Here is a 13,434-nt window from a genome sequence, read left to right as displayed (position 1 = left end):
TTGTCTCTGTTTCTGCCTGTCAATCGCTGTTTTCTCATTCTGCCTCTCACTCACTAACTGCTTGTCACACTCAGTGTTTCTCTTGCTCTGTTCTTCCTTCCATCACTCGCTATCTCTTCTCTGCCTCTTTCACTCCCTACCTCTCTCTATCTCTCTGTTTTTCCTTTCTCTGCTTCCATATTAAGAGGAGGTGGGGAGGCTAAGTATTTGACAATGAGCCCAGTAGACGGGGGACGTGGAAATGCTGCTGATTATCAGTTATCTGGCTCTTCTCTCAGATCATCCGAGAGTCTGGCCAGCAGAAGGGAAGAGCAGGTCATCAGAGTCTGGCTCTGTTGCGACAGTCCCCAGCGGACAGAGAATGGGAACGTTGGGTTTCAGGGAGGTTGCAGCTTGGAAAGGAGTAAGCTGTGTTAATGTAAATGGTCGTTTGGTGGTACAGAACTCGAATATTGCTAAAAAAAAAAGACACGTCGAAGGTTTTTGTCTGGCACTCATCAGGGCACTTGTAGCTTTAGATTGGTATTCTTGCCAAGTGTCCTGGAGAGTGCAGGGCAAAAAGCTTTGACATGTCTCTTTTTTCAGCAATAGTCAAGATGCTAATGTTGCAAGCATTGTGACAATTGAGTGTATGCTCTAGTTGTGATTAAGAGTAGCTGATATTAAGTGGGGAGATGTTAGGGCACATATAAAAGAATGAGTTTCCAACTGTGGTGAGAGGAGCTTTGCAGGGGGGAAATGTAGTCAGCACTAATGTTGGACAGGGTTTTGTGAATAAACCTGAAGACAGATTGGCTGCAGGTTCTTCCTTGGTCAGTGAGCTGACAAGCGGGGGGAAGAATCTGTCTCCTCCTGGCACAGAGTTCTAAAGGGAGTTCATCTTCATTCTGAACCCGTGAAGCAGAGGCCTCAACCAGGCAGCCAGCAGCGCAGGAATTCTCAGAATGGTTAGTGAACGTTATCACTGGCCACCAGGCTGCACCAGTCAGTAGCAAAACCATCCTGAGTGGGGGAAATTGGGGCAGGAATAGGTGAAAAGGGAACAAAGACTGAAAAGCTGGGATGGGAGAATTTTCTAATTTGATTGCCCCACCGTAAGCACAAATTTACAGAGAATAGGTAGCAGTAACAAAAGCAGGGCCTCATTCTCGGTCTCGAAATCATAGAGTCATCCAGACAGTCACAGCTCATCACACATTTCACAGTCTCTACTGCAGCCATGAGTGAAAAGGATTTTCTTGACCAAACACATTGCCCGGACCTACCTTCCGCCGTCCACTGCTGTCCTTGTACACCAGCACATAGTTCTCAATGTCGGCCTCAGGAGGCTGCCAGGAGATTAGCGCGCTCCTTCGACTCACCTCGCTCACGGTCAGGTTCCGCGGAGGATCCAGAGCTGCAACACAAACAGAGAGAGGTTAGGAAGAGGCAGTGCAGACGACAGAAATCACAGTGACATTGGAATCCAGAGAGATCTTAGTGATATTGGGAGCTGGAGAGAGATCACAGTGATATAGGAATCTGCAGATAGCTCAAGTGGTACTGGAATCGACAGAGAGCTCACCGGGGAGATCTCACAGTGATATTGGGATCTGGAGAGATCTCACAGTGATATTGGGGTCTGGGGAGAGCTCACGGTGATATAGGAATCTGCAGATAGCTCAGGTGGTACTGGAATCGACAGGGAGTTCTCAGTGACATTGGGATCTGGGGAGATCTTACAGAGATATTGGGATCTGGAGAGAGCTCACAGTGTTATAGGAATCTGCAGATAGCTCAGGTGGTACTGGAATTGACAGAGATCTCACAGTGATATTGGGATCTGGAGAGAGCTCACAGTGATATTGGGATCTGGAGAGATCTCACAGTGATACTGGGATCTGGAGAGATCTCACAGTGATATTGGGATCTGGAGAGAGCCAACAGTGATACTGGGATCTGGAGAGAGCTCACAGTGATATGGGATCTGTAGAGAGATCACAGTAATATTCGGATCTGGAGAGATCTCACGATGATATTGGGATCTGGAGAGATCTCACAGTGATTTTGGGATCTGTAGAGAGCTCACAGTAATATTCGGAGCTGCAGAGATCTCACAATGATATTGGGATATGAAGAGAGCTCACAGTGATACTGGGATATGTAGAGTGCTCACAGTGACATTGGTATCTGTACAGAGCTCACAGTGATATTGGGATCTGGAGAGAGCTCACAGTGATATTGGGATCGGGAGAGAGCACAGAGTGATATTGAGATCTAGAAAGAGCTCACAGTGATATAGGGATCATGAAAGAGATCACAGTGATATTGGGATCATGAAAGAGCTCACAGTGATATTGGGATCATGAAAGAGCTCACAGCGATATTGGGAACTGGAGAGAGCTCACAGTGATATTGAGATCGAGAAAGGGCTCACAGTGATATTGGGATCCAGACAGATCTCACAGTGAGATTGGGATCTGGAGAGAGCTCACAGTGATATTGAGATCTGGAGAGAGCTCATAGTGATATTGGGATGGGAGCTCGGTCGCAGTGATATTGAAATCTAGAAAGAGCTCACAGTGATATTGGGATCATGAAAGAGCTCACAGTAATATTGGGATCATGAAAGAGCTCACAGTGATACTGGGGTCTGGAGAGAGCTCACAGTGAGATTGGGATCTGGAGATAGCTCACAGTGTTGTTGAGATCTGGAGAGAGCTCACAGTGATATTGGGATCTACAAGGAGCTCACGGTGATATTGGGATCCAGAAAGAACTCACAGTGAGATTGGGACCTGGAGAGATCTCACAGTGATATTGAGATCAAGAAAGGGCTCATAGTGATATTGGGATCCAGAGAGAACTCACAGTGATATTGGGATCTGGAAAAATCTCACAGTGATACTGGGATCTGGGGAGAGCCCACAGTGATACTGGAATCTGGAGAGAGCTCACAGTGATATTGGGATCTGGAGAGAGCACACAGTGATACTGGGACCTGGAGAGATCTCACAGTGATATGGGGGTCTGGAGAGATCTCACAGTGATATTGGGATCTGAAGAGAGCTCACAGTGATACTGGCATCTGGAGAGAGCTCACAGTAATATTGGGATCTAGAGAGAGCTCACAGTGATATTGGGATCTAGAGAGAACTCACAGTTATGTTGGGATCTACAAAGAACTCACAGTAATATTGAGATCAGGAGAGATCTCACAGTGATATTGAGATAGAGAAAGGGCTCACAGTGACACTGGAATCTGGAGAGATCTCACAGTGATATTGGGATCTGGAGAGAGCTCGCAGTGATATTGAGATCTGGAAAGAGCTCACAGTGATATTGGGATCTGGTGAGAGCTGACAGTGATATTGGGATCTGGAGAGAGCTCAAAGTGATATTGGGACCTGCAGAAAGCTCAGGTGGCACTGGAATCGACAGAGAACTAACATTGATATTGGAATCCAGGGAGATCTCAAAGTGATATTGTGATCTGAAGAGATCTCATAGTGATATTGGGATCTCTAGAAATCTCACAGTGATACTGGGATCTGGGGAGAGCTCACAGTGATACTGGAAACGGGAGTGAGCTTACAGTGATATTGGGAACTGGAGAGAGCTCACAGTGATATTGGGGTCTGGAGAGAGCTCACAGAGATATTAGGGTCTGGAGAGATCTCACGGTGATATTGGGATCCGAAGAGAGCTCACAGTGATACTGGAATCTGGAGAGAGCTCACAGTGATATTGGGATCTAGAGAGAACTCACAGTGATGTTGGGATCTACAAAGAGCTCATGGTGATATTGGGATCCAGAAAGAACTCACAGTGACACTGGAATCTGGAGAGATCTCACAGTGATATTGATATAGAGAAAGGGCTCACAGTGATATTGGGATCCAGAGAGATCTCACAGTGATGTTGGAATTTGGAAAGAGCTCACAGTGATGCTGGGATCTGGAAAGAGCACACAGTGATATTGGATTCTGGAGAGAGCTGACAGTGATATTGGGTTCTGGAGAGAGCTCACAGTGATATTGGGATCTGAAGAGCGCTCACGGTGTGACTGGGATCTGGAGAGAACTCGCAGTGATAGTGGAATCTAGAGAGAGCTCACAATGATATTGGGATCTTTAAAGAGCTCACAGTGATATTGGGATCTGGAGAGAGCTCACAGTGATGTTGAGATCTGGAAGGAGCTCACAGTGATATTGGGATCTAGAAAGTTTTGAAAGTAATATTGAGATCGAGAAAGAGCTCACAGTGATACTGATTTTGAAAAAGGGCTCACAGTGATAGTGAGATCCAGAGAGGTCTCACAGTGTTATTGGGATCTGGACAGACCTCACAGTGATACTGGGATATGGAGAGAACTCACAGAGATATTGGGATCTGGAGAGATCTCATGGTGATATTGGATCTGGAGAGAGCTGACAGTGATACTGGGATCTAGAGAGAGCTCACAGCGGTACTGGCATCTGAAGAGAGATCACAGTGATATTGGGATCTGGACAGATCTCACAGTGATATTGGGATCTGGAGAGAGCTCAAAGTGATATTGGAATTTGCAGATAGCTCAGGTGGTAATGGAATCGATAGGGAGCTCACAGTGAAATTAGGATATGGGGAGACCTCACAGTGATATTTAGATATGGAGAGATCTCACGGTGATATTGGTATCTGGAGAGATCTCACGGTAATACTGGGATCTGGAGAGATCTCACAATGATATTGGGATCTCGAGAGATCTCACAGTGATGTTGGGAACTAGAAAGAGCTCATAGTGATGCTGGGATCTGTAGAGAGCTCAAAGTGATACTGGGATCTGGAGAGAGCCCTCAGTGTTATTGGGATCTAGAGAGAGTTCACAGTGATATTGGGCTCGAGAAAGAGCTCACAGTGATATTGGGATCTGGAGAGAGCTCACCATGATGTGGAGATCTGGAAGGAGCACACAGTGATATTGGAAAATGGAAATATCTCACAGTAATATTGGGATCTACAAAGAGATCACAGTGATACTGAGATCGAGAAAGGCCTCATAGCGATATTGGGATCCATAGAGATCTCACAGTGATATTAGGATCTGGAGGGAGCTCAAAGTGTTATTGGGATCTGGAGAGTGCTCACAGTGATATTGGGATCTGGATGGAACTCACAATGATACTGGGATCTGGAGAGATCTCACACTGATATTGGGGTCTGGAGAGAGCTGACAGTGATACTTGGATCTGGAGGTAGCTCACAGTGATATTGGGAGCAGGAGAGCTCACAGATATATTGGGATCTGGAGAGAGCTCGCAGTGATACTGGGTTCTGGAGAGAACTCGCAGTGATATTGGGATCTAGAAAGAGCTCACAGTGATATTGGGATCTAAGAAGATCTTACAGTAATATTGGGATCCAGAGTGATCTCACAGTGATATTGGGATCTGGAGAGAGCTCACAGTGATATTGGGATCTGGGGAGAACTCAGAGTGGTAATGGGATCTGGAGAGAGCTCAGAGTAATATTGGGATCAGGAGAGATCTCACAGTGACATTGGGATATGTAAAGATGTCACAGTGTTATTGGGATCTGGAGAGATGTCACAGTGATACAGGAATGTGCAGATAGCTCAGGTGGTACCGGAATAGACAGTGAGCTCTCAGTGATATTGGGATCGGGGGAGATGTCACAGTGATAATGGGATATGGAGAGATGTCACAGTGATATTGGGATCTGGAGAGAGCTCACAGTGATATTGGGATCTGGAGAGATCTCACAGTAACATTGGGATCTGGAGAGATCTCAGAGTGATACTGGGATCTGGAGAGATCTGAAAGTGATGTTGGGATATAGAAAGAGCTCACAGTGATACAGAGATCTAGAACTCGCTCGCAGTTACATTGGGATCTGGAGAGATCTCACTGTGATATTGGGATCTGGAGAGAGCTCACAGTGATATTGGGATCTGGAGAGACATCACGGTGACATAGGAATTTGAAGATAGCTCAGGTGGTACTGGAATAGACAGTGAGCTCTCAGTGATAATGGCATCTGGGGAGATCTCACAGTGATATTGGGATCTCGAGAGAACTCACAGTGATATTGGGATCTGGAGAGATCTCATAGTCGTACTGGGATATGGGGAGAGCTCACAGTGATATTGGGATCCAGAGAGATCTCACAGTGATATAGCGATCTGGAGAGATCTCAAAGTGAAATAGGAATATGCAGATAGCTCAGGTGGTTCTGGAATTGACCTGGAGCTCTCTGTGATATTGGGATCCGGGGAGATCTCACAGTTGTTTCGGGATATGGAGAGATGTCACAGTGATACTGGGATCTGGAGAGAGCTCACAGTGATACTGGGATCTGGATAGATCTCACAGTAATATTGGGATCTGGAGAGATCTCACTGTGATATTCGTTTCTGGAGAGAGCTCACAGTGATATTGGGATCTGGGGAGACGTCACGGTGATATAGCGTATTTGCAGATAGCTCAGGTGGTACTGGAATAGACAGTGAGCTGTCAGTGATATTGGGATCCGGGGAGATCTCACAGTGATATTGGGATCTGGAGAGATCTCATAGTGGTACTGGGATGTGGGGAGAGCTCACAGTGATATTGGGATCCAGAGAGATCTCACAGTGATATAGGGATCTGGAGAGATCTCAAAGTGAAATAGGAATATGCAGATAGCTCAGGTGGTTCTGGAATTGATCTGGAGCTCTCTGTGATATTGGGATCTGGGGAGATCTCACAGTGGTTTTGGGATATGGAGAGATGTCACAGTGATACTGGGATCTGGAGAGAGCTCACAGTGATATTGGGATCTGGATGGAGCTCACAATGATACTGGGATCTGGAGATAACTCACACTGATATTGGGGTCTGGAGAGAGTTGACAGTGATATTCGTTTCTGGAGAGAACTCACAGTGATATTGGGATCTGAAGAGTGCTCACAGTGATACTGGAATCTGGAGATAACTCGCAGTGATATTGGGACCTCGAAAGAGCTCACAGTGAAACTGGGATCTAAGAAGATCCCACAGTAATATCGGGATCCAGAGTGATCTCACAGTGATATTGGGAACGGGAGAGATCCCACAGTGACATTGGGATCTGTAACGATGTCACAGTGTTATTGTGATCTGGAGAGATGTCACAGTGATATAGGAATTTGCAGACAGCTCAGGTGGTACAGGAATAGACAGTGAGCTCTCAGTGATATTGGGATACAGGGAGATCTCCCAGTGATATTGGGATATGGATAGATGTCACAGTGATATTGGGATATGGAGAGATGTCACAGTGATATTGGGATCTGGAGAGAGCTCACAGTGATATTGGGATCAGGAGAGAGCCTACAGTGATATTGGGATCAGGAGAGATCTCACAGTGACATTGGGATTTGGAAATATGTCACAGTGATATTGGGATCTGGAAAGAGTTCACAGTGATATAGGAATATGCAGATAGCTCAGGTGGTACTAGAATTGACCTGGGGAACTCAGTGATATTGGGATCAGGGGAGGTCTCACAGTGATGTTGGGATATGGGGAGGTGTCAGAGTGATATTGGGATCTGGAGAGAGCTCACAGTGATATTGGGATCTGGAGAGAGCTCACAGTGATATTGGGATCTGGAGAGAGCTCACAGTAATAGTGGGATCTGGAGAGATCTCACAGTGATATGGGGATCTCGAGAGATCTCACAGTGATATAGGGGTCTGGAGAGAGCTGACAGTGATATTGGCTTCTGGAGAGAACACACAGTGATATTGGGATCTGAAGAGAGCTCACAGTATTACTGGGATCTGGGGAGAACTCGCAGTGATATGGGGATCTAGAAAGAGCTCACAGTGATATTGGGATCTAAAAAGATCTCACAGTAATATTGGGGTCCAGAGAGTTCCCACAGTGATATTGGCATCTGGGGAGAGCTCACAGCGATAGGGATCTGGAGAAAGCTCACAGTGGTACTGGTATCTGGAGAGAACTCACAGTAATATTGGGGCCTGGAGAGGCCTCAAAGTGATATTGGGATCCAGAGTGATCTCAAAATGATATGGGGATCTGGATAGAGCGCACAGTGATATTGGGATCTAGAGAGAGCTCAGAGTGATACTTGAATCTGGATAGAGCTCACAGTGATATTGGGATCCAGAGTGATCTCACAGTGATATGTGGTTCTAGATAGAGCTCACTGTGATATTGGCATCTGGAGAGAGATTACAGTGATAAGGGAATCTGGATAGAGCGCACAGTGATATTGGGATCCAGAGTGATCTCACAGTGATATGGGGATCTGGATAGAGCTCACTGTGTTATTGGGATCTGGAGAGAGCTCACAGTGATACTGGAAACTGGAGAGAGCTCACAGTGATATTGGGATCTGGAAAGAGCTCACAGTGATGCTGGGATCTGGAGAGATCTCACAGTGACAATGGAGTCTGGAGAGAGCTCACACTAATATTGTGATCTGGAGAGATCTCACTGTGATACTACGATCTGAAGAGAGGTCACAGTGATGTTGGGAAATGGAGAGATCTCACAGTGATATTGGTATCTGGAGAGAGCTCAGAATGATATTGGAATCTGGAGAGATCTCACAGTGATATTGGGATCCAGAGTGATCTCACAGTGATATGGGGATCTGGATAGAGCTCACTGTGTTATTGGGATGTGAAGAGAGCTCACAGTGATACTGGAAACTGCTCACAGTGATATTGGGATCTGGAGAGAGCTCACAGTGATACTGGAAACTGCAGAGAGCTCACAGTGACATTGGGATCTGGAAAGAGCTCACAGTGATACTGGGATCTGGAGAGATCTCACAGTGACAATGGAGTCTGGAGAGAGCTCACACTAATATTGTGATCTGGAGAGATCTCACTGTGATATTAGGATCTGAAGAGAGGTCACAGTGATGTTGGGAAATGGAGAGATCTCACAGTGATATTGGTATCTGGAGAGAGCTCAGAATGATATTGGGATCTAGAAAGAGCTCACCATGATATTGGGATCTGGAGTCATCTCACAGTGATCTTGCGATCTGGAGAAATCTCAGTGATATTGGAATCGGAGAGAGCTCTTAGTGATATTTGGATCTGGAGAGACCTCGCAGTGATATTGGGATATGGAGATATCTCAAAGTGATATTTGGGTCTGGAGAGAGCTCACAGTGATATTGGGATCAGAGAGAGCTAACAGTGATACTGGAATCTGCAGAGAGCTCACAGTGATACTGGAATCTGGCGAAAGCTCACTGATGTTGGGATCTGGAGAGAGCTCACAGTGATATTGAGGTCTGGAGAGATCTCACAGTAATATTGGGGTCTGGAGCGAACTCACAGTGATGTTGGGAACAGGAGGGATCTCACAGTGATATTGGGATCTGGAGAGATCTCACTGTGATATTAGGAACTGAAGAGAGCTCACAGTGAAACTGGGATCTGGAGAGAGATCACAGTGATAATGGAGTCTGGAGAGAGCTCACAGTGATATTGTGATCTGGAGAGATCTCACTGTGATATTAGGATCTGAAGATAGCTCAAAGTGATGTTGGGAAGTGGAGAGATCTCACAGTGATATTGGTATCTGGAGAGAGCAAAGAATTGTATTGGGATCTGGAGAGATCTCACAGTGATATTGGGATCTGGAGTGATCTCACAGTGATATTGGAACCTGGAGAGAGCTCACAGTCATACTGGAATCTGGAGAGAGCTCTTAGTGATAATTGGATCTGGAGAGACTTCGCCGTGATATTTGGATATGGAGAGATCTCAAAGTGATATTTGGGTCTGGAGAGAGCTCACAGTCATATTGGGATCTGGAGAGATTTCACAGTGATATTAGGATCCAGAGAGATCTCACAGTGATATTGGGACCTGGAGAGAGCTAACGGTGATACTGAAATCTGTAGAGAGCTCACAGTGATACTGGAATCTGGAGAAAGTTCACAGTGATATTGGGATCCGGAGAGAGCTCACAGTGATATTGGGATCTGGAGATAGCACGCAGTTATAATGGGATCTAGAGAGATCCTACAGTGATATTGGGGTCTGTAGAGATCTCACAGTGATATTGGGATCAGGGGAGATCTCACAGTGATATTGGGATATGGGGAGGTGTCAGATTGATATTGGGATCTGGAGGGAGCTCACAGTGATATTGGGATCTGGAGAGAGCTCACAGTAAATGTAGGATCTGGAGAGATCTCACAGTGATATGGCGATCTGGAGAGATCTCACAGTGATATGGGGATCTCGAGAGATCTCACAGTGATATAGGGGTCTGGAGAGAGCTGACAGTGATATTGGCTTCTGGAGAGAACTCACAGTGATATTGGGATCTGAAGAGAGCTCAAAGTATTACTGGGATCTGAAGAGAGCTCAAAGTATTACTGGGATCTGGGGAGAACTCGCAGTGATATTGGGATCTAGATAGAGCTCACAATGATATTGGGATCTAAAAAGATCTCACAGTAATATTGGGGTCCAGAGAGATCTCACAGTGATATTGGCATCAGGGGAGAGCTCACAGTGCTAGGGATCTGGAGAAAGCTCACAGTGGTACTGGAATCTGGAGAGAGCTCAAAGTGATATTGGGATGTGGAGCGAGCTCACAGTTATACTGGTATCTGGAGAGAACTCACAGTAATATTGGGGCCTGGAGAGGCCTCAAAGTGATATTGGGATCCAGAGTGATCTCAAAGTGATATGGGGATCTGGATAGAACGCACAGTGATATTGGGATCCAGAGTGATCTCACAGTGATAAGGGGTTCTAGATAGAGCTCACTGCGATATTGGTATCTGGAGAGAGATTACAGTGATACGGGAATCTGGATAGTGCTCACAGTGATAATGGGATCCAGAGTGATCTCACAGTGATATGGGGATCTGGATAGAGCTCACTGTGTTATTGGGATCTGGAGAGAGCTCACAGTAATACTGGAAACTGGGGAGAGCTCACAGTGATATTGGGATCTGGAAAGAGCTCACAGTGATACTGGGATCTGGAGAGATCTCACAGTGATACTACGATCTGAAGAGAGGTCACAGTGATGTTGGTAAATGGAGAGATCTCACAGTGATATTGGTATCTGGAGAGAGCTCAGAATGATATTGGTATCTGGAGAGATCGCACAGTGATATTGGCATCTGGGGAGAGCTCACAGTGATAGGGATCTGGAGAAAGCTCACAGTGGTACTGGAATCTGAAGAGAGCTCACTGTGATACTGGAAACTGGAGAGAGCTCACAGTGATATTGGGATCTGGAGAGAACTCACAGTGATACTGGAAACTGGGGAGAGCTCACAGTGACATTGGGATCTGGAAAGAGCTCACAGTGAAACTGGGATCTGGAGAGATCTCACAGTGACAATGGAGTCTGGAGAGAGCTCACACTAATATTGTGATCTGGAGAGATCTCACTGTGATATTAGGATCTGAAGAGAGGTCACAGTGATGTTGGGAAATGGAGAGATCTCACAGTGATATTGGTATCTGGAGAGAGCTGAGAATGATATTGGGATCTGGAGAGTTCTCACAGTGATATTGGGATCTGGAGCGATCTCACAGTGATATTGGGATCTGGAGAGAGCTCACAGTGATATTGGGATCTAGAAAGAGCTCACCATGATATTGGGATCTGGAGAGATCACACAGTGTTAGTGGGATCTGGAGAGAGCTGACAGTGATCTTGCGATCTGGAGATATCTCAAAGTGATATTGGAATCTGGAGTGAGGTCACAGTGATACTGGAATCTGGAGAGGGCTCTTAATGATATTTGGATCTGGAGAGACCTCGCAGTGATATTGGGATCTGGAGAGATCTCAATGTGATATTTGGGTCTGGAGAGAGCTCACAGTGATATTGGGATCTGGAGAGATCTCACAGTGATATTGGGATCCAGAGACATCTCACAGTGATATTGGGATCTGGAGAGAGGTAACAGTGATACTGGAATCTGCAGAGAGCTCACAGTGATATTGTGATCTGCAGAGAGCTCACAGTGATATTGTGATCTGGAGAGATCTCACTGTGATGTTAGGATCTGAAGAGAGCTCAAAGTGATGTTGGGAAATGGAGAGATCTCACAGTGATATTGGTATCTGCAGAGAGCTCACTGTGATATTAGGATCCAGAGAGATCTCACAGTGATATTGGGACCTGGAGAGAGCTAACGGTGATATTGGAATCTGGAGAAAGCTCACAGTGATATTGGGATCCGGAGAGAGCTCACAGTGATATTGGGATCTGGAGATAGCACGCAGTTATAATGGTATCTGGAGAGATCCTATTGGGGTCTGTAGAGATTTCACAGTAATATTGGGGTCTGGAGAGAACTCACAGTGATATCGGGAACTGGAGAGATCTCACAGTGATATTGGTATCTGGAGAGATCTCACTGTGATGTTAGGAACTGAAGAGAGCTCACAGTGATCTGGAGAGAACTCACAGTGATATTGGAATCTGGAGAGTGATCACAGTGATATTGGGATCTTTAGAGATATCACAGTGATATTGGGATCTGAACAGAGCTCACAGACATACTGAGATCTGGAGAGATCTCACAGTGATATTAGAATCTGAAGAGAGCACACAGTGATGTTGGGATGTAGAGAGAGCTCAGAATGATATTGGGATCTGTAGAGATCTCACGATGATATTTGGACCTGAAGAGAGCTCACAGTGATCATGGGATCTATAAAGAGCTCACAGTGATACTGCAATCTGGAGAGCGCTCACAGTTTTATTGGGATCTGAAGAAATCTCACAGTGATATTGGTGCCTGGATAGAGCTCAGAGTGATATTGGGATCTGGAGAGAGCTGACATTGAAAATGGGATCTGGAGTGATCTTACAGTGATATTGGGATCTGTAGAGCTCCTACGGTGATATTTGCGTCTGGAGGCAGCTCACAGTGATATTGGTATCTGGAAAGAGCTCAGAATGATATTGGGATCTGGAGAGATCTCACAGTGATATTGGGATCTGGAGTTATCTCACAGTGATATTGGGATCTGGAGAGAGCTCACAGTGATATTGGGATCTAGAAAGAGCTCACCATGATATTGGGACCTGGAGAGATCTCACAGTGTTAGTGGGGTCTGGAGAGAGCTGACAGTAATATTGCGATCTGGAGAAATCTCACAGTGATATTGGAATCTGGAGAGAGCTCACAGTGATACTGCAATCTGGAGAGAGCTCTTAGTGATATTGGGATCTGGAGAGATCTCACAGTGATATTGGGATCCGGAGAGATCTCACAGTGATATTGGGATCCAGAGAGATCTCACAGTGATACTGGAATCTAGAGAAAGCTCACAGTGATATTGGGATCTGGAGAGAGCTCACAGTGATATTGGGATCTAGAAAGAGCTCACCATGATATTGGGATCTGGAGAGATCTCACAGTGTTAGTGGGATCTGGAGAGAGCTGACAGTGATATTGCGATCT

At 45.8% G+C, this 13,434-nt stretch overlaps 1 protein-coding gene across 1 annotated transcript in view; it reads right to left on the bottom strand.

Annotated features, from left to right (window-relative positions):
- tnr (tenascin R (restrictin, janusin)) overlaps positions 1-13,434 on the bottom strand; it is a 484,923-nt gene that overhangs the window by 66,880 nt on the left and 404,609 nt on the right. The window contains exon 16 of the mRNA XM_078561777.1: positions 1,266-1,396. Within this exon, the coding sequence (XP_078417903.1) occupies positions 1,266-1,396 (131 nt within the window). The remainder of the gene's footprint in view (positions 1-1,265; positions 1,397-13,434) is intronic.

Source organism: Cetorhinus maximus, chromosome 17, assembly GCF_964194155.1.
Source record: "Cetorhinus maximus chromosome 17, sCetMax3.hap1.1, whole genome shotgun sequence".
NCBI classification, from domain to species: Eukaryota; Metazoa; Chordata; class Chondrichthyes; order Lamniformes; family Cetorhinidae; genus Cetorhinus; species Cetorhinus maximus.
Note: the sequence above shows the minus strand (reverse complement) of the source record. Positions and strands in the feature narration are given on the sequence as shown.